Raw genomic sequence first — 27,436 nt, 5'->3', positions numbered from 1 at the left:
ACTGAATGCATGGTTATTTTGTGCAATCAGATTTGGTAGTTTCTAGAGGCAATTTTCTTTAACTATAATTGCACGAGATTTAGTTTGATATATGTACATCTTGGGATGGGTATTCCAATCATACTTAATTATCGTGCATTCATGTGGCTTGATCAAGCTCCATTACTTCTGTTTACTCTAATTCATGAAATTCATTTGAGTTGAGATCAGGTGTACATTATCGGATAGAGCCGTAAGACTAGCCACAATGGGAGTATCATAGGTAGTATCATGCATGCCATGTAGGCAAAAATCTTATGTGGCACGTCAATTAATGAGGAGAGATGTGAGAGTAGCATCATAGGTAGATACGGTATCATAGCACGTAAAACTAGAAATTTTAGTGGCAAACACATCATGTACAAATATTTGCATTGAGATTCTACAAAACATTAAATAGGATGGAACTATGATACTAATTCATGATACTATGCATTGTAGGTGTTGTATCATAAACTAGTATCATATGCATGATACTAGTCTATGATACTTCCCATTGTGACTAGTCTAATGATTTGGCATACCCATGTGTTCTATAATAAAAGATGTTATTATATTTTTGAAAACTTTTATAATATGTTATTATAACGTACTAAATTAATATAGCGCTATAAATAAGAGTTGTCGAAATTCTTGGCAATTTTGGCTACCCATGTTTCCCTGAAAGCTATGGGCTGTCTAATGATGGCAAGCCCGAGAGGACACGTGGTGCCATCGCGATGGATCCCACTTTTTTTTTTTGGCTCCGGCCCCACCCTCGCATCGCGCCACGAGATTCACACGTCCTTCGCTCTTTCACGCGTGCGTCTCCTCCCTCACGTCGCTGGATGATGGGCCTCCACGCCTCCTAGGCCCTTGCAACATAGACGCTTGGTAGGGAATTGGTCGGGCGAGCGGTTCTGAGCGTGGGAGTCCTCTGGTTCCGTCACATGCTCAACCCTGCCAATGTCCGACGTAGCCTAGGCCAGTTGTTGTCGTATGCGGGTCCCGACTCGACGCGATCCTGGGTGTACCCTCGACTGACGCTCACGCCCATCGTATAAACTTTTCTCTATTCTTGTTTGTTATAGATCAAAAAGTTATTAATCACAGTCGTGTAGGTAATTATTTATCTTGTTTCTCTACGATTTGTAGATTCTCCTATACGAAAACTGATGTAAGGAAGGTTAAAACAAGAAAATTAAAGGAATGTTAAGCTAAAGAAACGAGTGTGGTGTTTTAGAGGCCGAGATGCATGTAGCTTTTTATTTTCAAAGACATAGAATTGGTATTTCAAAGTTTTAAAAAAATCTGAAATAAAATCCTAGAGGTTGCCCATGATGTATGCTTCAATGGTGCAAAATCTCGATTCAAACTGATTTGTATTCTAGGCTACAGGAAATTTAGTAGTCTTGAAATATGTACTATTCACTATAAAATTTGTCAGAATTTGTTATTTTTGTGTAGCTTAGAATATAAAGTAGTCTGTATTGAGATTTTACATCATTATAGTATACATCATTAGGTATCTCCAGAGTTTTAATTCAGATTTTTTAAAATTTCAAAATACCAATTCTAAGTGTTTGAAAATAAAAAGCTCCGTGTAGCTCGGCCTTCCTTTGAAGTTTTTATAAGGAAACTAGTTATTATAAGGAAGGCGTCTGGGTGAGAGACTTGACCTCGTGTTGCATCTACCAAATTTAATCTTTAATGGAAAAAAATACTAGTCCTTTAATCAACAAATATTTATCAATCTGGACCACATGATCAGTTGGGCTAGATGGTTAAGGTTTACCCGTCCTTACCGTAAAAAGCCTCCCTAGGAAAACATCGATACAGGTTGAACGACTTTATTCTCATCTTCATCAATGCCCCTACACTACACCGGATGCAAAGAACTGGAAAACCTCATGAGACCGTGCACCGAGCCAAGGTTCGTCCACCCTTCAGCCACCCTAGAGTATATTTAGGTTGTCAATTTGACCAATATGAATTGTAGAATACAAAAATTATGTCATTAGAATGTAGAACACTTAAATTTTCTAATGATGTACAGTATGTTTTATAATATATACATTTTATTACGTTAATTAAATTTACGTCCTAGGAATACATAGAGGTCTTATAATCTCCAACAGAGGAAGTACTATCTAGTGTAGAACGTAGTAGTAGAATATTACTCGACAACTCGCCGTATGCAGATTAAAATCGATCCGGCTGATAATACTAGTACTACTAAACTTTTCTTTACGTGACATGGAGTACTGAACTGAACTGGATTGGGTTCGGGCTACCTAGAAGAAACGTTGCTTCGAGCAAACGCCTCCATGATTAGGTGTTTTTATAAGGTCAGAGGAAAAAGGTCCGACACTTTAATCCAGTCCTCCGAGGCATCCGGTAAGACGGCCGGGATGCCCATCATCCCAGGCAGGCTGATGAGCATATCTGGCCATGGGCAGCCCGGCCCGACGGCCCGGCCCGGGCCCGGCCCGAAAAACTCGGGCTTGGGCCAGAAATGTTGGCCCGACTGCCGGGCCGGGCCGGGCCTGGGTAGCCCGAAAACTCACTTTAACACTACGGCCCGGCCCGCGGCCCGATGGCCCGACGGGCTTGGTGGGAATTTGGTCGGGCCGGGCCGGGCTTGGGCCGGATTATTTTGCGTCGGGCCTACCTCGGGCCGGCCCGAGGCCCAGCCCGGCCCGACACATGCCCAGGTATACTGATGAGCCACCACAACATATTAAGATTTTGATTTTTACATACAAATCTAAAATTATTTATGTCCAGCCCCAGGAATCATATTCATCTGATCTGATTTGCTTCGGATGCTTGGTGAACGGTAGGCGTTCTTAAGACCAAGTTCACGTGCCTGTACAGTTTTCTTGCTTGCTGTTTAGAACAATAACCAATCAACCATACTTGCTAATGGCTAGGACCCAGATTGTGATTGGCACTTTGGCAGAAAGACCTGTTAGGGTCACAATCCGATGAGTGAATCTATGGAGCAAGCTCACGGGAACTCTTTGTGCTAAACTGGGTGGAATAATCAGATGCAGCTAAGCATCACAGTTCGGGCCTACCTAGTCAAGAGATTTGTCCTTTAGGATGCTTCAACTTGATAGAAGGATGAATTCCGCTTTGGGGAATCTTTGCCGTGTTTAGGTTTGGTTCAACATGAGAAGTTGAGAAACTCATAACAATGCACCCTCGGTAGGCCGTGTGGTTAAAAAAAAATGAAATACAGCCTGGCTCGCTTCACTATACAGTGAAGCTTGAATATACGGCACCAATGAGGCCAACGACCATTCATTAGAAACAAACCTCCAAATTTACATCTGACCACTCATGTAAGAAAAGAACCTGCAAATTTACATCCTCCAACCTCGAAAAATAATCGAAACTTTTTCATGAAGACTATTGTTAGAAATCAGATATTCTATACAAGGACGCATATGTTTTAAAACAAGTTCTACTTATCCAAAGATGAGGTGATCACCTGAGACTTCAATGAAACAGCGAATTCTTGTATGAAAAAAATGCACTTCACTATTTACTAAATGCAGAAGAACGACGATATTTCAAGATTCAACAGAGAACAGAAGCAGGGGGCATATGACTCTATGAACACTGACTCTAAGTCTCTATCAATCACACCTGTCCGAGTTACCAATTACACGTGAGCAGCATGGTGAGCGGATATCCCCTGTATCTCAAGTTGCCCATGCAAGTTCTTCGCTTGTCACTGTCGAATCCTTGGGGATGAAATCTGAAATTCCGCAGAGCACCGATAAGCCTTCATATATACTCTAAATGATACCAGAGCAGAAGCCTTACTAACAGTACCCTTTTCAAATATAATGTAACAGAGAAACAAAAGTTTGTTAATTACAGATGAATTATTTCAATTCAGGTTACCTTCAGTTACAAGATCAGTGAAAACAAGGCTTTGCTAGTTACTGCCTGCAGCCTGCATTCCACAAAGAAAAGGAAGTTATATGCTTGGCTACAGTAGCCCGGTATATTAGTCTTGCTGCAATCTTATGCATAGAATGGAAAAAAAATGGTTCAGTCATCTCATTTACTATTGTTTTCGCATTTATTGATTAAATTGGTAGAAAATGAGGATCAATAATAAGGTGCAATGATGGAATTCAACTGCTGTTCATCTACCAGTTCCTAGCAGCTTTTAGAGGCACAGGGCTAGCAGTTCGGTAGTACATGTATGCTACAGAGTACTGGTTGGCTAGCATGGCATTGACATCCATCCTTGGTAGGGAACGGGGTAGGTATATCTGTCTGTGTCTCATGATGCCCGCTTGTTCTGCAGCAACCCTACAAGGAAACAAACTGTACCTAGAAAAGTGGACATTTTGGATAGACAACCATGTGAGTCATTGCAAGTTAGCAGCACGGATGTTCTGGCTTTTAGGCCAACGTTGTAGGTTTTATGTTGTTTGGGCTTTTGTTTTCAGTTGAAATGTTACCTGTAAGACTCAATCTGGACGAAAAACAGCTATGCTATCTTTCATAAAAAGTACACTGCTAGTTATGAACTAGATACAAATACGCAAACCAGACATTTGTGGGGTAACGGCATGAATTGGCGCACAATACCAGAAAAAATTAGAATACAACGAGATCCTTCATGCTACAATAATTGTTTGAGATTTCAGTAAGAGTAGACTACAAGAACCATAAACATCTGTTGCTGACAAAAATCTGAAGTAGCAAAACAGAGTAGACAGAAATGCTTAGAAAGAATAGATACCTTTAGTAACGAAAACAACACGAACACATCAGAGAACTTCATAAAATACAACAGCTCGCTTGGTCCCTGAAAAAGTAAATTTGCTAGTTTGATTAGCGACTGCAAGTCATGTTCAAACCAAATCCATTTAAGATGATGTCCGTCTTAAAACCTAGTAGTGTTTTGCAGTTACGAACAGATGTTACATATGTTATGGATACATGTTTGAATATGTTAGTGTTGGTTGGCTATTTGGATAACCAAGTTTTTATAGGTAAATAAAACCCACTTTATAAATCCTAATCTCATGTTGAGTTAAACAACGAGAAAAGGCATACTTCTTTGGATCTTCATAGTGCCTTAAAGCCTCCAGAAATTTCTTCCAATATGGGCCAGTCTCCTGAAGGTTCACTTTGTCAGGTCCCCCAAGATAAGCTTGAACAATGAATTCATGGCTCCTCTCCCTGAACGGAGGATCATAGAATGTGTCAAATTATCGTTTTTATTGTGCACTGAGATGAAATTTATTGTCCATAATCGTATTAGACTGACCTTCCTTCATACTGCGACAACCATCCCAAGTAAGCCAATCCAAAGTACATTGATGCAAAAGGATTGTAGAGATCATCTACCGAGCTGACTGTGTATGTTGTATAGCCACAATCTCTGCATGCTCAAATGCAAAACTGAGTGAGGACAACTACATGGAAACTGTAATACTCCCTTCGATCCATAATAAGTGTAAATGTGGATCGGAGGGGGTAGCAAAGTTGAACAACAAAAGTGCCAATGTGGCTTCTGATAGCCTATGAAACCAACTTGAAACAGATAGATTCCACGTTATTAGATCAATATTTGCTCTAAAATATGATTTGCTGATTCAATAACAGAAAGTAGGGGACCAAAAGAATTCCCCTATTACGTTTTGAACTTGGATTCACCATATACGTAATGTATGAAACAGTGTATACTAAAAAAGAAGTTCAGCTATCATGCGTAAAAACAATATAAAAAGTAAAGCAACGATGACTGGTAAAACAAAGAATTTTAGGTTCATCTGCACAAACACTGTCATTTAAAATGTTAAGATCCTTGTCAGATTCCACAATCACCTCACCAGATCTGTTTGGATAAAATGTACAGCTAGATTGCTAGCGAAAGCAGAATGGTAAATATAATGTAGCACTCACTTGTAAAGCCATGCAGCAGTAGGATAATCTATTCCCATCAATCCTGTCCGTGAACGTACTCCTTGGACAAAGCGCATACTGCACACCTCTGCAAGAGCAGCTAGAGCTTCCTATGTCCATTTAAACCAGAATAGAGGTTTAAGAAGTTGTTTAGGATGCAGGGGCTCATAGAACTGGGCATAGGGAATTCAAATGATATGTTTATTGTTACTTGGACAGCCCAACAGGCACCTATATTATAAGCAATACTACTGGTAATTTTAAAAAGGAGGCATTTACATAATTTTCAAATGTTTATATGAAGAGAGAAATAACGGAAATTTTCTTATAACTAAACAACAAGAAATGCACCGATTAACAAATTGACACATTATGACGATATCATGTTCACTAGAAGAGCGTACACAGATTTAGCGACCCAACACTTACCGGCTTTACTCCTCTTGAGCTCAAATGGCGAGATATGATTATTTCAGCAACAGCCTGAGATCAATTCAGAATTGCGTGAGTGTATGATGGATGGAAACTGCGCGTTGCTAGATAAATTTCGCTTTTACATGAAACAGTCAGAAGACTACACCGATACAGAGTCAAGGCGATTGTATCTAATGACACCTGTTACATGGCATCCACATGATCGGTTCTTGTAATGGTATTAAAGTCAGAATCTTACTAGTATAAGAAGGTGGAGAAGTTTAAATGTAGCTTTACTTACAAACATATGTTAATTAAGTTATAGTATGGCAGATAGGGAAGCCCACTTAGTGGAAGGAAATGTGAAGTAACTGTACAACTATTCATAATCAAGCATACCTTCACTTCAACTCGGGAAAGATATGGTCTCTTCTTGGCATCATGAGAAAATCGGACATTTCCACGTCTCTCACCAGAATTTGTCCACTCCTTCTTCACGTCAGGATGACTCCACATTGCACCCATATCTTCCTCTGATACTTTGGAATCCCAATGTATCAGCTGTGTCCCTGACACAAAGATGATAACAAGATGAGACATTGCATGTTTTAAGAAGCTTCTCTGGAATTAAAATAGGGGTCAGCATTGAGAGTACATATGTTATTTTGTGTTTTGATTATATTTCAACATTATGGATCTAAAATAAATAAATATAATCAACAAAGTAAAATGTAACCTGCACTTGCGGAATTTTCTAGGAGCTGAGGAGTTAGCTCATTGAAACTGTCTGGTTGTCTGCCAACAAATTAGTAAGGAACAGTTTGTCAACAAGTTTGAACCTGGATCTGAGGTAAAACAAAGGAACAGCTTTTGTGCAAAAACATAACTACTGAATTTTAATTCAGTGAATAGTCTCGACACTTCTATCCTAATGGAGATTTGATGGGTTTTAACTTATAAGGAGTTGAACATGTAACCAATATATAGCTAAGGGCATGCATAGTGCACTGCAAGATGCTTTTATGTGGGTGCTTACAGAGAGAATATATATCAGCATCAGTAAGCATACATGCAAGAGTCATCCTCTTGAATGCAAGCACACATACTATTAAGATTAGCACCTTATCAGTCATAACTCATACTAAGTTGCAAGAAAACAGTTTTCTTTCGTTAAGCAACTCTTTGATTAGTAAGCACTTAACGACACAATCGTCAAAGAAACATCCAATGGACTGTCGTAAAAAACAAAAACCTGGATATTTCATTAGCTTGATACTTTGACATGTCCGGTGAACATAAATGATTAATTAAGAAATCAACCAAATATTAGTGGTGTCCAATGTAGGTTACTACAGTCTACGCTCTGTAGTCCACTATAATAGTAGGTTAGTACATGGTGATTTTCTGGCCCCATTTGTAGGGGTTAAACTTAAGATGATTTTTGGCTTAAAGTCCAGTTGTTTCCAGGAGCTCAAATCCTCAAAGAATGGTACCCAAACCCGAGGGCTTACTAAGCTTACAAACGAAGCTCAAAACCTTAAAGACCGTACTGAACATTGAACAACATAACAAAGTTAAAAGTTGAATATGAAGAGAGATTATTAAGAATGAAACCTCATAGAAAGCAGTGTCTCTTTCACATAAAGATAACGTTGGAAAATGGGTGCAGATGACTTGTGATTAGCTTTCTTTTTGCCTCCTTTGTAAGCTCGAGCGACGAACTCTTCAGTTCTTTCTCTGAAGCATTTTGCCAAATAATTGTGTTTAGTAGTAGAAAGATATGAGACAATAGTGCCAATTGAATGTAACAAGCACAAGCTACCAAACAAATACATACTTTTCATCACATGAGAAGAGCCACTTTGCATAAGCAGCACCAAAGTAGACATTTATGAAAGGCCAGTAGAGCAAATCAATATTCTCTCCGAGTTCAATGTCATAATTCTTGTAACCCAGTTCCCTTATCAAAAGTGATGAAAACAAGAATTTTCAGTGTAAGAACACAGATGAGTAAGGAAGATAGTAAAATTAAGTTAACCAGGCCTGTTGAGTACCTGCCAAGCCATTGAGCAACTTCAGGTGTCACCTGCATTATGCCCATCTTTGTCTCCTTAGTCTTGCGATCATAGTTATCCACAAAGAGTCTCCTTCCACTTGCAATTTCAGCTAGGGCACCTATCATATACTGTGCAAAAGAAGTAACATGCTTAGCAAAGTCCACCAGAATAGTTATCACTTAACAATAACAAGATAGCTGTACTCGTTCACCACGATAGTCATGTTTCATAGTCGCATCAATTCTTACTCTTCTACAAGAGTCTATGTGTTGGGAAGCATATGTTAGCACACAGTTGTAATGCAGCAGTGAATTTTTCAACTATATACACAAATGCAAACAATGGTATAACATAGAGAAATAAAATCATTACCGGGTCTAGCTGAGATTTGAAATGCCTATGAACAGTGATTGCAGCCACTGCCTGAAAGGATCAATGAATGCATCTAAGAATAGTTCAAATCCATCATTATGCAAGCAACAAACAGAATAATTGCTGAAAATAATAGACTCCTACTTTGTGATTTTCTTTCTCATAGCTCAGAAAACTCCAGCACTGCAGTAATAAACTTCTAAACAGTAATTTATCCACTACGGTGAATATAGCGAGAAACCAGCATGTTTGCCAACTTATCTCACAGGACTACAGGAGTGATAGCATTTTATCTTGTTTACGCTTCAGCAGAAAATTCATAGTCACTACTGATAGCCTACTTTTAATGCCACACACTATAGCATATTAATTTGAATGGAGATGATTGCTGATACGAATTAACCAAATAATGGATATACAGGATATGTCAGACCTTATTTTAGGAACTGGTGGACATTCTGAAACAATAAAGGTTGGAAAACCAGATATAGCAATCTAGCGAACAGCACGAGTTATTCAACATCTAGTACTAACAAAGGTTTACAGAGTTAGGCTGATAACCCACCATCATTTCAGTTTGTGTTAGATATGCCTCACCATCAGGATCCCTTGACAGGTGAACTTTCTGTCCCTTCTCTTCCCCAGCGTCGATCCACTCTTTACTTACATGAGCATCTGCCCACATCAGTCGCATATCATCCGGATCCAAGCAGTCGTCCCAATATTTAAAGCTCACAGTCATTTTCTGCTAATCAATAGTTGTTTCTGTCGATCTACATTGAAAACAAAAAACGAGTGAAAAACTGAAAATCGGATGCCATATGGTTATAACCTTTCTCAAAGCACAAACAATCCCAACGACCTAATTGGCTGTTTGTTCTGAACTTACGGACTGGGTGAGGCAGTTTTGACAGGATAACAGGTCAGTAGATACATTGGAACCAATACTTGCACAAAATGCAATCACATAATAAGAGGAAAGAGTATGCATTGACTGACTGCATGAGAATAGATGTGAGGGAATCCGAGTGTTTGTAATGCAAACTGCGCACTCACTTGAGATGAAAATTCGTCCTATCAGGTATATTTATGCACCATACGGCAGCATATAACAAACACAACAAAGTAAACGTGACATGAAACTAATCACTGAAAATGAGTAGTAGTATGGTGAACAAACACGCCAGATATCACAGTATGTTAAGTGCAGGTAGAAGTAATCACCAAAATAAGTACAGAGGATTCAGCAAGTCACACCACAACCATGCGAACTACCGAGCCAATACCCACTCAAAATGAACAATTCAGTCAAAAGCAATTAGAGAAAATAGCTCCACAAAATTGTACAACTCCCACAAAATCTCATGGGAGTATGTGACGATCGAATCGACAGGCACAAAGCACCTCATGGTCACTGTTTCCACGGATGTTTTATCTTAAGTTCATAAATTGAGCAGCGTCTCCAACTAAATAAAAACTAAAGTTCAGTCAGCAGAAACACTAGATCAGTAAATGTTCAACTCGGACCAAATTCTGCGAGGGGACGACGGACCAACCAGCCAGCAGCAGCAGCATTGCGTGATCGTACCGGTCACGCCATAGCTTTGTACACACGCTGCACCTGTAGCAACCGCATTGTCCTCATCGGCCCGCCACCAAACAGAACGAGCGCGCCGAGCATCCCACGCAACAACAGCAAAACAAAAAACAAAAAAACGCACCTCGACGTCTCGCGGTCTTAACCGGAATCTCCACGCACGACAAGGCAGAAAAAACCGGTAAAAACGAAATCACTAGACGATACGAAACACCTCGCTCCGACGCTCGAGCGCCGAAGGAAACGGGGGCTGCGGCGGGACGGCAACGGGAGCTCACCGGGGCGCGCGGAGTCAGGCAGGAGGGGATCGGAGGGGCTCCCGCCGCTGGCTCCTTCCGATCCGAAGTGGGTGGTGGAATGGGGAATTGGAGAGAGGGAGAGAGGCGCGCGCGTAAAGTGGAAGAATGGAGAGGATGGTGGTGGCAATGGCGAGTGCGCTACAGTTTAAACGTAGGCCCGCGGTGACACGTGTCGGGTAGTTAGATCTCTGATTTTGTTTTGTTGGGGAGATCAGATCATCAATCGAATGGAACTTTTTTACTCGCTCCGATCCATAATACTATAGCTCTAAATATTGCCACAGATTCAATAAATTATACGCACACATTAGCTAATAATTTGCCTAAATCTATTCCCAAAAAATGTTTACCTAAATCTACGGCAAGTATTTAGGACTGGAGAACTATTTGCTTTTTGAATTGTAGGGAGTTACACGATTTTGGACGCGCTACGCTAATACTAAATGAAATATTCTTTTATTGTGAGATACTCCCTCCGTTCACTAATATAAGATGTTTTAGCTTTCAATGAATTTTGTATCTAGTCTACTCTTAGTGTGTAGATTCACTCATTATGGTGTGTATCTAACTCACCTTAAAATTGTAAAAGGTCTTATATTTATGAACAGAGGGAGTATAATGATTTTATCGACTGCGACTCTACGAGACTTTAGAAGTAATTTCAGTCATTTCAAGGACATGTTCAGAAGTCCTCCAAAATCTGTCAAAATCCAGGTAACACTGATGTCTACGTTCCCCCTCCTTTCCTGTAGACAGTGTTGGGCCTCCAAGAGCAGAGGTTTGTAGAACAGCAGCAAGTTTTCCCTTAAGTGGATCACCCAAGGTTTATCGAACTCAGGGAGGAAGAGGTCAAAGATATCCCTCTCATGCAACCCTGCAACCACAAAGCAAGAAGTCTCTTGTGTCCCCAACACACCTAATAGGTGCACTAGTTCGGCGAAAAGATAGTGAAATACAGGTGGTATGAATATATATGAGCAGTAGCAACGGTGCCAGAAAATAACTTGCTGGCGTGTAGTTGATGGTGGTAGTATTGCAGCAGTAGTAACGCGGTAAAACAGTAAACAAGCAGCGATAGCAGTATTTAGGAACAAGGCCTAGGGATCATACTTTCACTAGTGGACACTCTCAACATTGATCACATAACAGAATAGATAAATGCATACTCTACACTTTTGTTGGATGATGAACGCATTGCGTAGGATTACACGAACCCTCAATGCCGGAGTTAACAAGCTCCACAATTTGTTCATATTTAAGTAACCTTATAGTGTAAGATAGATCAACACAACCAAATAGATCACATCAATACCATCATAGTAATAGTTAACTTCACAATCCATAAGAGATCACGATCATAAACTAAGCCAAGAACTACATGATGCACACCCTGTCCACTTTACACCATGCAGGAGGAATAGAATACTTTAATAACATCACTAGAGTAGCACATAGATGAATTGTGATACAAAACTCATATGAATCTCAATCATGTAAAGCAGCTCATGAGATCATTGTATTGAAGTACATAGGAGAGAGATTAACCACATAGCTACCGATACAGCCCCGAGCCTCGATGGAGAACTACTCCCTCCTCATGGGAGCAGCAGCGGTGATGAAGATGGCGGTGGAGATGGCAGCGGTGTCGATGGAGAAGCCTTCCGGGGGCACTTCCCCGTCCCGGCGGGGTGCCGGAACAGAGACTCCTGTCCCCCAGATCTTGGCTTCGCGATGGCGGCGGCTCTGGAAGGTTTCTGTGGGTTTCGTCAATTGGTGTCGAAGTTTTAGGTCATGACGGCTTAAATAGGCGAAGAGTCGGAGTCGGAGGGACCACGGGCTGCCCAAACCATAGGGGGGCGCGCCCCCCCCCTTGGGCCGCGCCGCCCTAGGGTGTGGGGCCCCCCTGGCACCCCTCTGGTCTTTCTCCGGTGCTCTGGAAGCTTCGCGTATTTCTAAGACTTTCGGTGTTGATTTCGTCCGATTCCGAAAATATTTCCTTACTAGGATTTCTGAAACCAAAAACAGCAGAAAACAGCAACTGGCCTCTCGGCATCTTGTCAATAGGTTAGTTCCGGAAAACGCATAAAAACGATATAAAGTGTGAACAAAACATGTTGGTATTGTCATAAAACAAGCATGGAACATCGGAAATTATAGATACGTTGGAGAGGTATCAGCATCCCCAAGCTTAGTTCTGCTCGTCCCGAGCAGGTAAAACGATAACACAGATAATTTCTGGAGTGACATGCCATCATAACCTTGATCATACTATTTGTAAAGCATATGTAGTGAATGCAGCGATCAAAACAATGGTAATGACATGAGAAAACAAATGAATCATATAGCAAAGACTTTTCATGAATAGTACTTCAAGACAAGCGTCAATAAGTCTTGCATAAGAGTTAACTCATAAAGCAATAATTCAAAGTAAAGGCATTGAAGCAACACAAAAGAAGATTAAGTTTCAGCGGTTGCTTTCAACTCATAACATGTATATCTCATGGATATTGTCAACATAGAGTAATATAATAAGTGCAATAAGCAAGTATGTAGGAATCAATGCACGGTTCACACAAGTGTTCGCTTCTTGAGGTAGAGAGAAATAGGTGAACTGACTCAACAATAAAAGTAAAAGAATGGCCCTTCGCAGAGGGAAGCAGGGATAAATCATGTGCTAGAGCTTTTCAAGTTTTAAAATCATATAGAGAGCATAAAAGTAAAGTTTTGAGAGGTGTTTATTGTTGTCAACGAATGGTAATGGGTACTCTAACTACCTCGCCAACCAGACTTTCAAGAGCGGCTCCCATGAAGGACGTTATCTCTACCAGCAAGGTAGATCATCCCTCTTCTCTTTTGTTTACACATGTACTTTAGTTTTTATTTATTTATGGGTGACACTCCTCCCAACCTTTGCTTACACAAGCCATGGCTAACCGAATCCTCGGGTGCCTACCATCAATCTCATACCATGGAGGAGTGTCTATTTGCAAAATTAAGTTGCTTACTGATGAATCAGAGCAAAACATGTGAAGAGAATTATTAATGCAAGTTGTAATTAATTGGGGCTGGGAACCCCATTGCCAGCTCTTTTTGCAAAATTATTGGATAAGCGGATGTGCCACTAGTCCATTATGAAAGTCTGTCAAAAGTAAATGACAAGGTTGAAAGATAAACACCACATACTTCCTCATGAGCTATAAAACATTAACACAAATTGAGAAGCATTTTGAATTGTTTAAAGGTAGCACATGAAGTATTTACTTGGAATGGCAGAAAATACCATGTAGTAGGTAGGTATGGTGGACACAAATGGCATAGTGGTTGGCTCAAGGATTTTGGATGCATGAGAAGTATTCCCTCTCGATACAAGGTTTAGGCTAGCAAGGTTATTTGAAACAAACACAAGGATGAACCGGTGCAGCAAAACTCACATAAAAGACATATTGTAAACATTATAAGACTTTACACCGTCTTCCTTGTTGTTCAAACTCAATACTAGAAATTATCTAGACCTTAGAGAGACCAATTATGCAAACCAAATTTTAGCATGCTCTATGTATTTCTTCATTAATAGGTGCAAAGTATATGATGCAAGAGCTTAAACATGAGCACAACAATTGCCAAGTATCACATTACCCAAGACATTATAGCAATTTACTACATGTATCATTTTCCAATTCCAACCATATAACAATTTAACGAAGAAGAAACTTCGTCATGAATACTATGAGCTAAGAACACATGTGTTCATACGAACCAGCGGAGCGTGTCTCTCTCCCACACAAGCATGATGTAATCCAATTTATTCAAACACAAAACAAAAAACAAAAACAAACCGACGCTCCAAGCAAAGCACATAAGATGTGATGGAATAAAAATATAGTTTCAGGGGAGGAACCTGATAATGTTGTCGATGAAGAAGGGGATGCCTTGGGCATCCCCAAGCTTAGACGCTTGAGTCTTCTTAGAATATGCAGGGGTGAACCACCGGGGCATCCCCAAGCTTAGAGCTTTCACTCTCCTTGATCATAGTATATCATCCTCCTTCTTGACCCTTGAAAACTTCCTTCACACCAAACTCGAAACAAACTCATTAGAGGGTTAGTGCATAATCAAAAACTCACATGTTCAGAGGTGACACAATCATTCTTAACACTTCTGGACATTGCCCAAAGCTACTGGAAGGTAATGGAACAAAGAAATCCACCCAACACAGCGAAAGAAGCAATGCGAAATAAAAGGCAGAATCTGTCAAAACAGAACAATTCGTAAAGACGAATTTTAAAATGGCACCAGACTTGCTCAGATGAAAATGCCCAAATTGAATGAAAGTTGCGTACATATCTGAGGATCACTCACGTAAATTGGCATAATTTTCTGAGTTACCTACAGAGAATTAGGCCCAGATTCGTGACAGCAAGAAAACAGTTTCTGCGCAGTAATCCATATCTAGTATTTACTTTTCTATCAAAGACTTTACTTGGCACAACAAAACACAAAACTAAGATAAGGAGAGGTTGCTACAGTAGTAAACAACTTCCAAGACACAAATATAAAACAAAGTACTGTAGCAAAATAACACATGAGTTATCTCCCAAGAAGTTCTTTCTTTATAGCCAATAAGATGGGCTCAGCAGTTTTAATGATGCACTCATAAGAAATAGTATTTGAAGCAAAAGAGAGCATCAAGAGGCAAATTCAAAACACATTTAAGTCTAACATGCTTCCTATGCATAGGAATCTTGTAAATAAACAAGTTTATGAAGAGCAAAGTAACAAGCATAGGAAGATAAAACAAGTGTAGTTTCAAAAATTTCAGCACATAGAGAGGTGTTTTAGTAACATGAAAATTTCTACAACCATATTTTCCTCTCTCATAATAACTTTCAGTAGTGTCATGAGCAAACTCAACAATATAACTATCACATAAAGCATTCTTATCATGAGTCTCATGCATAAAATTATTACTACTCCCAACATAAGCATAGTTATTCTTTTTAATTGTAGTAGGAGCAAATTCAACAAAGTAGCTATCATTATTATTCTCATCAAGTGTAGGAGGCATAGTATTATCATCATAAAAATTACTCTCCATAGTAGGCGGCACTAAAAGACCAATATCATTATAATCATCATAAATAGGAGGCAAAGTATCATCAAAGAAAATTTTCTCCTCAATGCTTGGGGGACTAAAAAGATCATGCTCATCAAAACCAGCTTCCCCAAGCTTATAATTTTCCATATCATCAGCAACAATGGTGTTCAAAGCGTTCATACTAATATCATTGCTACTAGCATGCAAATAAGATTCCATAGGTTTTTTAATTTTCGCATTAAACCATTCATGTCTTGACTCAGGAAATAGAATAAAAAGCTCACAGATGTTGTCCATTATGCCTTACTAGTGTAAACAAGAAACAAAAAGTTGCAATTGCAGGATCTAAAGGAAATAGCTTTGAGTACTTACGGCGCCGGAAAATAGCTTAGTAGCCGAGATCCGGAGTGTGAGTACCTTTTACCTTTCCTCCCCGGCAACGGCGCCAGAAAATACTTGATGCTGTCCAGGACTGGCGCGTGGTTGACGAGGGAGGAAATCCCTGTTGTGTAGCTTTCGGTCCCGACAACGGCGCCTTAAAATAGCTTGATGTCTACGTTCCCCCTCCTTTCCTGTAGACAGTGTTGGGCCTCCAAGAGCAGAGGTTTGTAGAACAGCAGCAAGTTTTCCCTTAAGTGGATCACCCAAGGTTTATCGAACTCAGGGAGGAAGAGGTCAAAGATATCCCTCTCATGCAACCCTGCAACCACAAAGCAAGAAGTCTCTTGTGTCCCCAACACATCTAATAGGTGCACTAGTTCGGCGAAGAGATAGTGAAATACAGGTGGTATGAATATATATGAGCAGTAGCAACGGTGCCAGAAAATAACTTGCTGGCGTGTAGTTGATGGTGGTAGTATTGCAAAGAAAAGAGTAATCACAAAAAACGATGAAACAAGCAGCGATAGCAGTATTTAGGAACAAGGCATAGGGATCATACTTTCACTAGTGGACACTCTCAACATTGATCACATAACAGAATAGATAAATGCATACTCTACACTTTTGTTGGATGATGAACGCATTGCGTAGGATTACACGAACCCTCAATGCCGGAGTTAACAAGCTCCACAATTTGTTCATATTTAAGTAACCTTATAGTGTAAGATAGATCAACACAACCAAATAGATCACATCAATACCATCATAGTAATAGTTAACTTCACAATCCATAAGAGATCACGATCATAAACTAAGCCAAGAACTACATGATGCACACCCTGTCCACTTTACACCATGCAGGAGGAATAGAATACTTTAATAACATCACTAGAGTAGCACATAGATGAATTGTGATACAAAACTCATATGAATCTCAATCATGTAAAGCAGCTCATGAGATCATTGTATTGAAGTACATAGGAGAGAGATTAACCACATAGCTACCGATACAGCCCCGAGCCTCGATGGAGAACTACTCCCTCCTCATGGGAGCAGCAGCGGTGATGAAGATGGCGGTGGAGATGGCAGCGGTGTCGATGGAGAAGCCTTCCGGGGGCACTTCCCCGTCCCGGCGGGGTGCCGGAACAGAGACTCCTGTCCCCCAGATCTTGGCTTCGCGATGGCGGCGGCTCTGGAAGGTTTCTGTGGGTTTCGTCAATTGGTGTCGAAGTTTTAGGTCATGACGGCTTAAATAGGCGAAGAGTCGGAGTCGGAGGGGCCACGGGCTGCCCAAACCATAGGGGGGCGCCCCCCCCCCCCCTTGGGCCGCGCCGCCCTAGGGTGTGGGGCCCCCCTGGCACCCCTCTGGTCTTTCTCCGGTGCTCTGGAAGCTTCGCGTATTTCTAAGACTTTCGGTGTTGATTTCGTCCGATTCCGAAAATATTTCCTTACTAGGATTTCTAAAACCAAAAACAGCAAAAAACAGCAACTGGCCTCTCGGCATCTCGTCAATAGGTTAGTTCCGGAAAACGCATAAAAACGATATAAAGTGTGAACAAAACATGTTGGTATTGTCATAAAACAAGCATGGAACATCGGAAATTATAGATACGTTGGAGACGTATCAAACACATAAAGCTCAGTTTCAGCTATTTCCTCAATATGCGAATTGTAGCTCAGTTCGCTCCAAGAGCGCTATCCAGTAGCGGAGAGGATCCAAACAGGTCCTAAAACTCGGCAATACAAGTCTCCATTAGGTCATTGGACATTATGCTATAGTGTGAAAAGGCACGAGCGTGTATAAGACATTTCTTAAACGTCCTGCTCAAAGAGAAGCAAACGACCATTGTAGCACCTGTTGCAATTTTCTGTGTAGAATACCATTGACTTCTTTTTTTTCTAAAAAGAATACACGTTTACTTGTATTCTAGACCCATTAATAAACATCAAAAGCATGGCCTTGGTGCTCTAAACACGCAAGGCTTTCGCATAAATCATGACGTTCTCATGTATCCAAAGCTAGCTGGCTTTAATTTCTCCAGAAGTTTTAATGGCATCAATTTTATATTTGGTTTATAGTATCACAAACCACACAAAATGTTTAGGTTCAAGAAGAAACCACAAAATGTTTTCTTGCATACTCCTTCCGTTCCTTTCTATAATGCCTATTGTTTTTTAGCATTTGTTTCAGAATATAAGAGTAAAGCTATGTTTTTTTTGCAAAGAACCCCTTCCACCGATCAGGTCAAGTCTAGAAAATGTGGAAACCGATCTGGTCATGTATTTCTGAGATCTGTTTTCAGTTTCCTATTTTGTCTGTGATATCGTTAGGGGGTTTTGTGTGAAAAAATGGCTCGCACTAATTTCCGTGCCAAAAAACAGTAGGCACTATAGAAAGGAACGGAGGGAGTATAATATAGAGTGCTAGACGTCAGCGGACTAGTGCATTAGCCGGTTTGACGGCTCATTCATGCATGGATAACCCATCATGCTAAAAACATCCCGAACTTACATTTTTGTGTGTAGTCCAATGAATCTCTAAATATTTACAGTAAATGTGTTGGTAAGTACGGGTGAGTTAGACTAATTTATGGGTATGCGATGCATACCCAATAATTTTGCTAGAAAAAATATTTACATCTACAAGCCTTACTAATTTTGACTAAATATTTAAGAAAAAAATATCTACATCTACAATATCCAATGGACATATTAAGAAATTATATTTTATGGTGAATTTACTTATACTGATTTAGGGGATTTAGGGTGTGTTTGGTAGCCCGGGCCAATAGAGAAGTGCTATCTACCCTCATACAAGGTGATCCTAGCTAAGTTGAGCACATATTTCTCATGTGTTTGGTAGCTCGCACGAATAGAGACATGTTGAGTGTGTCCGTTGTTTGGTGGGTTGTGTGTGGTGAGAATAGCTGGGGAGGTCTAAAGTTTGCACAAAAATCCCTGCATAGAAAATGAAACACAAACATGCCCTTGTATACAAAATAAAAAGCAATCAAGTCCCTGTAAATAGAAATAAAAGCAATCGGGTGCCTAAAAACTCAATCGAGTCCCTAGCAATTTTGGGCTAGAACTCCGGCGAGGCAGCTCCGGTGAGAGAGCTCCAGCGAGGCGAGGCAGCTCCGCCAGCAGCAGCTCGCTGCTTCCCATGGTCGGGTGTCCACTAAATCGATCCGATGGTTGTATAGCTCGCCGTCGCCCGTGTGAAGACCAGCAACAGTCATGGGTGCATCGGGAGAACGGGGGCTACTACTGCTACCGCTACTTATGCTCCTACTTCAACTGTTACTTCTGCTCCTACTTCTACCGCTACCGCTACTGCAGCTACTGCTCACGTATGAACAGTGCACATGAACAGTGCACCTTACATTTCAGGCGATTTGCACAAAAATAACCCAAAAGTGAAAGAAAAGCACAGAATGACCCTCCGGCGAAACTATTTCACCAATCTAACCCTTTTGTGTGGCGCCCCTCCCACGGGCGCCACACATGCCCATGTGGCTCCCCTCATGCCGGCGCCACTGACCCAGCCGACGTGGCCCCCTCGCCGCTGAGCTGGTGCGCCCATCCGACGTGGCAGCATGTGTGGCGCCCCTCCCAACGGCGCCACACATGCCAACTTATATCAAGTTTTGGGTCGAAAACATCCAGGGGCTCCGGAACCTCTGGGACTTAGCCGTTTTGCGAGGCTCGATGTGTGGCGCCGACTCCACTGGCGCCACACTAGCATATGTGGCGCCGATGCCACGGGCGCCACACATAGAGGCTCGCGAAAACGGCTAAGGACTTATCGTCCGGAGCCCCCTGGATGTTTTCGACCCAATGTTGATATAAGTTGGCATGTGTGGCGCCGATGCCACGGGCGCCACACAAGCACTTGTGGCGCCAGTTGGAAGGGCGCCACACATTGACTTTTGTTAAAAACATGAAAAATCCTACCAAACTCCAACAGTTACGAGTACAACATTGGACACAACAAGTAGCAATTTCATGACATACACATATAACACTTCATAGGTCACATTGGAGCACGTAGATTCAAACAACAAGTAGCATTACAGACCATGGTTCGACATGACATAGGGTTCACAAATCGATACTTATGAATATAGAGTTCACAACAACACGTGGGCACATCCTAGTAGCGTCCTCGACGTGCCGTCCTCGCGGGCTGCTTCCGGACGGCCATCCTCTTCGTCCGCTGCCGTGGCTGCTCCTGCTGCTGCTCCTGCTGCTCCTGCTCCTGCTCCTCCTCCTCCTCCTCCTCATCCTCCTCCTCCTCCTCTGAAGAGAACGGCTCGTCGTTCCTCATCCTCGACATATCTGATCTCCGCCGCGGCCCCTCATCCTCCTCAGTGACAACCTTCTTTCCTCGGCTGACATAATCTTCCGGAGTGTACCGGTTTGGACCCTTGCCCCTTGGCTTCAACTGGTAAGCTGACCGTGCGGCTTGCTTGGAGGTACGCTTTGGAAGTATGGCTTGACTCAGAATTAGCTCGTCCTCAGGAATCTTCACAAACACGAACACATGAGATTACAAAGTTGAAATTAGGAAGAACATGTTTGACAGCAACAAAATAGTCCATACCTCCCGCTCTTCTGAAGAGGAAGATGTAGCGATTTCGGCTTCTCGGCAACCTAGCAAGCTGGCTAACCGCCGCATCTTTCGTGCAGTGTTCTGCGTCATCCCGTTCATGGTTACAAATCCACCACATCATAGTATCGTACATTCAAAGTTGGTGATCATACCTTAATGAAATACCGCAACGGTCGGACAGGCTTGTCATCTCTCCCGCTCTGCTCCCACATAACCTCGCACTCCTCAGCTGTTTTTTCGATCTCCTTCCGCTGTGACAAATATAGCATACACAATTGAAGCGTTCACATGGCAATGTAGATGATGTACTAGTTACTGAGAGAATAGAATACCACGAAGTTCAGCTCGGAAGCAATAGAAGTCGATCTCCCTCTGCGAGCAAATCTGTCGTGCTGGCTTTGCCCAACCTCATCGAATCGGATGGGGTCGTCCAAGATCTCCTCAGGATAGCGTGCTTAACTAACTCGATACGCGTGTTCTCATGGAACCACTCGAGGTAGTTGTTGAAAGCGGCGAAGTTGTGAGGCACAATCTGCTCAGGGCCAGCATTCCGTGCCGCTTCCAAACACTGTTGGAACGCTGCGATGTGGCCGCTATGATGGACTGGCCAATTTGTGATCTTCCTCTGCCGCTGCCTATCAAGCCTGCAAGAATCAACAAGTTAGTTTGTACCTCTTCTATCAAGAATCTTCCATCGCATGATTCCAGAAGTTTACCTATGAAGCGCCTTGTCCGTGTCTTGCCACACTGGTGGGCACTCCTGATACAGCCCAAACTGTCTCATCACTCTTTGCGGCTGGTGGTGTTCAACAAGCCACATGCATATGAGTGGGCAGCGCATACGCGTAACCGCGCCTCCTCCGTGCACTTGTGGTTGAGGTCGATCATCGACGCGCCAATACGGTAGTAGCTACCATATGGCTCCCATTCCACCCGCAGCATACAAACATCTCGTAATTTAGAACATGCCGGTAGAATCAATGAAAACTAGGATTGCAAAAGAGTGATCGGTTACCTGCTCAGCGGTAAGAGTGTCCAACTCCGCAGTTGTACCGCATGTACATGATCTTTGGATCGCCCGACATCTCCGAGACATTGTCCCAAAGGTATGCCCAAGTGGGCTCCCGATCAGGAAAGTGAGGGTAATGAGGCCATGGCCTCTCGTTGAGTACCCTAGGCCGCCCAACTGATAGGCGGTCCCAGCTCCATACGGAAAGTAGGAGCATGCATCCACCAATACCGCCGCTCCCAGTCCTGCTCCCAGTTCTGCGACAAGCTTCGTCCAACTGCGCACGTAAGACATTTGGTTAGTACTCTGTCTAGCACACTACTATAGGAAAATAGTACATAGAGCAAATCATCACCTGCCGGTAGAGGTAGGCAAGTGCCGCTGTTCCCCAACTCCAACGGCCATCCAACACCGTTAGCGCCTTCAGCCAACACCAATGGGCCAGCTTCCCCCCACTGTCAGGAAAGAGAGTCCTCGAAATCATGTACCATAAGTACACGCGGGCGTACGTCCTCCGAGTGTCCTCGTCGGCCTCTTCCGGGCATTCTCCAAAGTTAGTCCTGATCCATTCGAAAGACGCGCCGGCGGGAGCTCTCTTCTTTGGATCTGCTGGCGGCGGAGGAGCCCTGCCAATAAGCACCTCCATCTGCTGGCGCCACCCATCAGAAGCTGTGTTCATACACAGTGGCTCGCCCTGAATAGGTAGTCCAAGGATCATGGAAACATCCTGGAGAGTAGGGGCCATCTCGCCGGCCCTCAAGTGGAAGGTGTGAGTCTCCGGCCTCCACCGGTCGACAAGGGCGGTGAGTGCCGACGGGTTCATGAGTGGACCCCCACGGCTTACAAGGGATATGAACGGGAGAAGACCGGTAGGCCGGATGAACTCCGTGTACCTCTCGTCGTACGGTATATCCGATGTGCCATGGTAACGAATCTTCAAAGGTTGAAGATCCGTTCCCTTCTCCGTCATATGAACAGCCCGGTGCACCCTGTCGTACTCTTCATCCAGAAGCCACACCATCCTACATGTATGAGCAACACATACAACATATTATGAGCCATTCATACCAAATATGAGCAACACATACATGAGAATATATCCAAATAAGCCATCACACATACATTCCTAACAAATATGAGTTATTCCATCAAGAATACTAGGCATATGTAACACATATGAATTTCGTAAAACATACCATTCCTAGCCGCATAATTTCGTAAAATTTCATTCAACACATCTAGGGTTCCTACATATCTAGGGTTCCTACATATCTAGGGTTCCTACACATACACATTCAACACATACATAGCCATTTCAAATCTAGTTTCCATGTCTAGGGTTGATGTACAAATCTAGCAAGATCTATGAAATTAGTGGATGAATGTGAGGGATTCGAAGGGGATTACCTTGAGGAATGGATGGGGAAGAGATTGGCCGGTCAGATCTGACGAATTTGTGCCCGATTTGTTGGGGGAGAGAGGGAGGGAGGAGGAGGAACCGCCGGCCGCCTTGGGGGAGAGAGGGGGGAGGAAAAGAAACAGAGAAGAAGATGGTCGGGCTGGGCGCGGGCGCGGGCGCCACACTTAAGTGGATGTGTGGCGCCCGTGGCATCGGCGCCACACAGGCAAGTGTGGCGCCCGTGGGGTCGGCGCCACACATCGAGCCTCGCAAAACGGCTAAGTCCCAGAGGATTTGTCTCACAGTATGTTTGGGCAATTCCAAGTGCATGTGTGGCGCCGTTGGGAGGGGCGCCACACATGCTGCCACGTCGGATGGGCGCACCAGCTCAGCGGCGAGGGGGCCACGTCGGCTGGGTCAGTGGCGCCGGCAGGAGGGGAGCCACATGCGCATGTGTGGCGCCCGTGGGAGGGGCGCCACACAAAAGGGTTAGATTGGTGAAATAGTTTCGCCGGAGGGTCAGTCTGTGCTTTTCTTTCACTTTTGGGTTATTTTTGTGCAAATCGCCTACATTTCACGTGTATGAACAGTGCACGTGAACAATGCACCTTTTTTACTTTTTATTTAATTTTTTATAGCAATTTTGTAATTTTTAAGTAATTTTTCACGGCATTTGGGGTAGAAATATTTAGATTCCGTGGTAGTTCGTCGCTGTAACTATCTATATTTTTCAAAAAATAATTTTTTTGGTAGATATCTTCACCGTTAGCAGTAATTTACCGATGCTAACTATGAAAGGTATCGTGAACTACCTAATAGTAACTATTCGAGGTTGCATAATTCCATGACGGTAATTTTCCAATGGCTAACATGCGTGGTATTTTTTTCCACGAATCTGCCTCAATTGTGGTTCTAGACATTATTTATCCACCTATAAGTTTTCAGCAGTACATAATTCTTTAACGATAATTTTTAAAAACTCCAATATTCTTCCCTCTTTTATCTAGAGAAATTATGTTGTGTTCTTCTACGATACCATCAAAAAACTATACTTACTCCATTGTTCGTCATTTTATTCTGTACCAAATAAAAAATACTCCACCATCCGCTGCGTCTTCTTGTCGATGAAAATAATACTTCCTTTTCTCCCGCATATCCGAAAAACTTGCTTCTTCATACGTCATATCTTTCAACCTGTGTGTTGTCTTTGCTAGGAGCACTACATCTACTCTGTAGTTCTACTAGCATACTACCCTATTTTTCCATCGGCCTATGTTTTTTCGTACAAACCTCTTTTTTCATCGCTTCACGATTAGAGTTTCCCTCTTTTCTGGTTCCTTCCATTTTACCACCGAAAATACAACTTATAATAGCAAAGGATATTTTTAATATGTTTCAAACAAATGGTTTTACACTTTTATCCTTCATGTCTTTTCCCGATAGAGGAGTTTCACTTTCAACTTTCTTCTGCCTCTTCTTGCCGCAGTTGCGAGAAAATCGCTCTATTTTTTCCAGCAATTCCTATGAGCGCTAAAAAAAATAAACCATGTCGCTACATTACCAGTTTTGTGTTTTTTTGATCCGTGCTTCCATATCAGGTAACTCACGTGGTTTAGTATTTCTAAAATACTATGAAAAACTGTCTAACAGCCAAGGGCGCGGCATGCCACTGTGACAAACTTTTAATAAAAATAAATCCATCTTCGATCTGCACAAAGCTCCAGTGCTCACGCATCAGCTTCGTGGTTTGCACCGCACCTGCCGCTCGCATGATGCTTGCACTACTGAGAAAAGGCTTATAGTTGCAACCGCACTCGTGAAGCAAAACTGGACATCCGCCGGTGGTAAGCTGAACTACTGACGGGCAAAAAAAAGACCGTCAGCGGTTCATCGTTTTATGGTCTCCGCGTCGTCTATTAAGAGCATCTCCACTCGTCCCCCGACGAGGCCCCCGAGCGACGTTTTTTTCCATCCGGACGGTGAAATTCGGCCCAGTCGCGCCCCCGGTTCCTCGTTTTCGTCCGGATTTGGCCCTTCATCCATCCGGCGAGCCCACGCCATCCCCGGCCCCCTGGGGCGCGCTCGGGGACTCCGGACGAAAGATTTTGGCGCGAAACGTCGTGTGGACCCGCGTAGTCGGCGACTGGAAAACCAAATCCTGTCGATTTTCCCTCCAATTTGCTTGCATATCCCCATTCCCTCCAATTTGCTTGCATATCCCCATTCTCTCCCGCCGAAATTCCCCAATCTCCTCGTCTTCCAGCTCCAGTTCCCGGCGGCGTCTTCTCGTCCACCACCACTCTCCTCCTCGTCTTCTCGTCCACCACAATGCCGCCGAAGGCGCCGGCGAGGAAGATGCGGGCGAAGAAGACGAAGCCGCCGGGCATGTCGAACGCCGAGTGGGCGGCGGATGAGAAACGGCGCGAGGTGGAAACAAGCGGCAGGGCGGAGAGGGTGAAAAGAGCCGCCGCCAAGAGGGCGGCGGCGGCCCAGGACGAACAAGCGAGGATGATCAGCATGGCCATGAGCGGCGGCAGCATGTTCCCCGGCCAATGGCCGACGCAAGGTACAACCAGTTCCCCGTCGTCCTTCTCCCCTTCGCTGTACTCGCCGTCACCGACTGCCGTGTTCCAAGAGGGCGCCTACGTCCCACCGTCCAGGTCCACGCCGTCGCCGCCCGAGCTTGACGTCGGCGGCGGCGGCCAGTTCGAGGGCACCTCGCCGGCCCTGCGACGAGGGCCGCTCGCGTTCGGTGCGATGGCGGCGCCGAACGAAGAGGAGATCCACGAGATGATCACCTCCGGCTCCGCCGCCGCCGCTGCGAGCCCGGGGTTTTTCATGGCCGCCACCGCTGCGTGCCCGGGGTTCTTCACACAAGAGGAGGCGAGGGCGACGGCCGCCGGCGGGCGCGCAACGAGCATCGGGAGGATGTTGCCGACGGAAGCCAAGCCGTCGAAGAAGAAGACGAGGAAGAAGAAGAGCCAACACAAGCCGCCGCCAACCTGTCGAAGGGGAAGAAGAAGAGGAAGAAGGACTCGCCGCCTGCCGAACCGCGTATCAAATGGACGCCGAAGGAAGAGGAGTGCCTCGCCGAAGCTTGGAAGACCGTGTCCACGAACGGCATAATCGGGGCCAATCAGTCGTTCGACACATACTGGCTTCGAGTGAAGCAGGCATACGAGGAGCGCAAACTCGTCGATCCCTACTTCAACAAGACGAACATGAACGTGTACCGGGGAGACAAGGCAATGGCCACCCATTGGGGGATCATGCAGACGGCGTGCAACAAATGGCACGGCATACAGGAGGAGTGCGACAAACGGCCGATCAGCGGCCACGACTTGGAGTAAAAGGTATGCTCCGTCGACCCTGCATCACCGAGGTACATCGTCGTTAGCTGACCCGTATCGCCGTGCTCTTTTTTCCCCAGCTGCGCCGAGCTTTGGACATGTACACGGACGACACCGGCCTGCAGTTCAAGTTCCTCAACGTCTACGCCCGCCTCGAGAATTGCGAGAAGTGGAAGGAAACTCACACGACCCTCTCGAAGAGCAAGACCGAGCAGTACAACCCCGACGCTCCGGCGGCTTGCGCGGCGGAAGGGCGCCCTGAACTCGGCCAGAAGAAGCTGAAAGAGCTCAAACGGACGGACAATCCCGCCGACAGGATGCAGGCGTCGATCGACAAGTGCTGGGCCGACTTGAGGTCGCACGCCGATGGGAGGAACGACAAGTTCGACGGCAGGTGGCGGGAGATGCTCACCAACCAAGGCGTCCGGATCGCCCTACTGAAGACGACGGCGGCGGCGAAGAAGAGGAACACAGACTTGGCGTTCCTCATGGGCGGCGGCGACATGGAACTGATGGACGAGGAGACGAGGAATTGGTACCAGGGCCACCGCAGCGACATCCTCCGAGCCACTCCGGCCAGTCCTTCGTCGTCTCCGCCGGCTCCTACCTCGTCTACCTCACCATCTACCTCGTCGACTGCGGCTGCTTCGACGTCCACTGCCGCTGCTTCCTCGTCGCCCGCCGCAGCCGCTTCGGCCACGGCGTGTGACGAAACTGGTCCGTCGGACACCGCCGTGCCGGCCGGGACTACCGACGAGCCTGTCTCCGTGTAATTTCCCTCCGATCGCCGATCTGTGGCTGATCCTTTTGCTCCTTTTGCCGATCAACTGGCCGTACTTGTAGCGCGGGACGGCGATTTGTTTGAATTTAAACTCTATCCGCCGAACTCCGGGTGG

The 27,436-nt window shown here is 44.1% G+C and overlaps 1 protein-coding gene and 1 long non-coding RNA gene across 3 annotated transcripts; both read right to left on the bottom strand.

Annotated features, from left to right (window-relative positions):
- Window positions 1-3,401: 3,401 nt before the first annotated feature.
- Window positions 3,402-10,820, bottom strand: LOC127307991 (uncharacterized). Of its 2 annotated transcripts, none has more exons than XM_051338746.2 (15): window positions 10,674-10,820; window positions 9,364-9,571; window positions 8,799-8,849; window positions 8,424-8,554; window positions 8,207-8,329; window positions 7,984-8,106; window positions 7,106-7,164; window positions 6,769-6,938; window positions 6,385-6,438; window positions 5,956-6,065; window positions 5,318-5,431; window positions 5,104-5,229; window positions 4,787-4,852; window positions 3,934-3,985; window positions 3,402-3,824 (listed from the first exon to the last, which is right to left on the bottom strand). In XM_051338746.2, exons 2-13 carry the CDS (start codon window positions 9,538-9,540, stop codon window positions 4,825-4,827), a joined length of 1,266 nt encoding a protein of 421 aa, XP_051194706.1. In that variant the 5' UTR covers window positions 9,541-9,571; window positions 10,674-10,820; the 3' UTR covers window positions 3,402-3,824; window positions 3,934-3,985; window positions 4,787-4,824. The 2 variants fall into 2 exon arrangements, with proteins under 2 accessions (XP_051194706.1, XP_051194705.1); XM_051338745.2 differs by having other exon boundaries at window positions 3,402-3,784.
- Window positions 10,821-20,815: 9,995 nt separating this feature from the next.
- LOC139831921 (uncharacterized) lies at window positions 20,816-21,194 on the bottom strand. The gene is made up of 3 exons (XR_011746322.1): window positions 21,115-21,194; window positions 20,935-21,033; window positions 20,816-20,863 (listed from the first exon to the last, which is right to left on the bottom strand). It is a non-coding gene; the product is annotated as an uncharacterized lncRNA (long non-coding RNA).
- Window positions 21,195-27,436: the final 6,242 nt, after the last annotated feature.

The sequence above is a fragment of the Lolium perenne genome, chromosome 6, assembly GCF_019359855.2.
Source record: "Lolium perenne isolate Kyuss_39 chromosome 6, Kyuss_2.0, whole genome shotgun sequence".
Lineage (NCBI taxonomy): Eukaryota > Viridiplantae > Streptophyta > Magnoliopsida > Poales > Poaceae > Lolium > Lolium perenne.
Note: the sequence above shows the minus strand (reverse complement) of the source record. Positions and strands in the feature narration are given on the sequence as shown.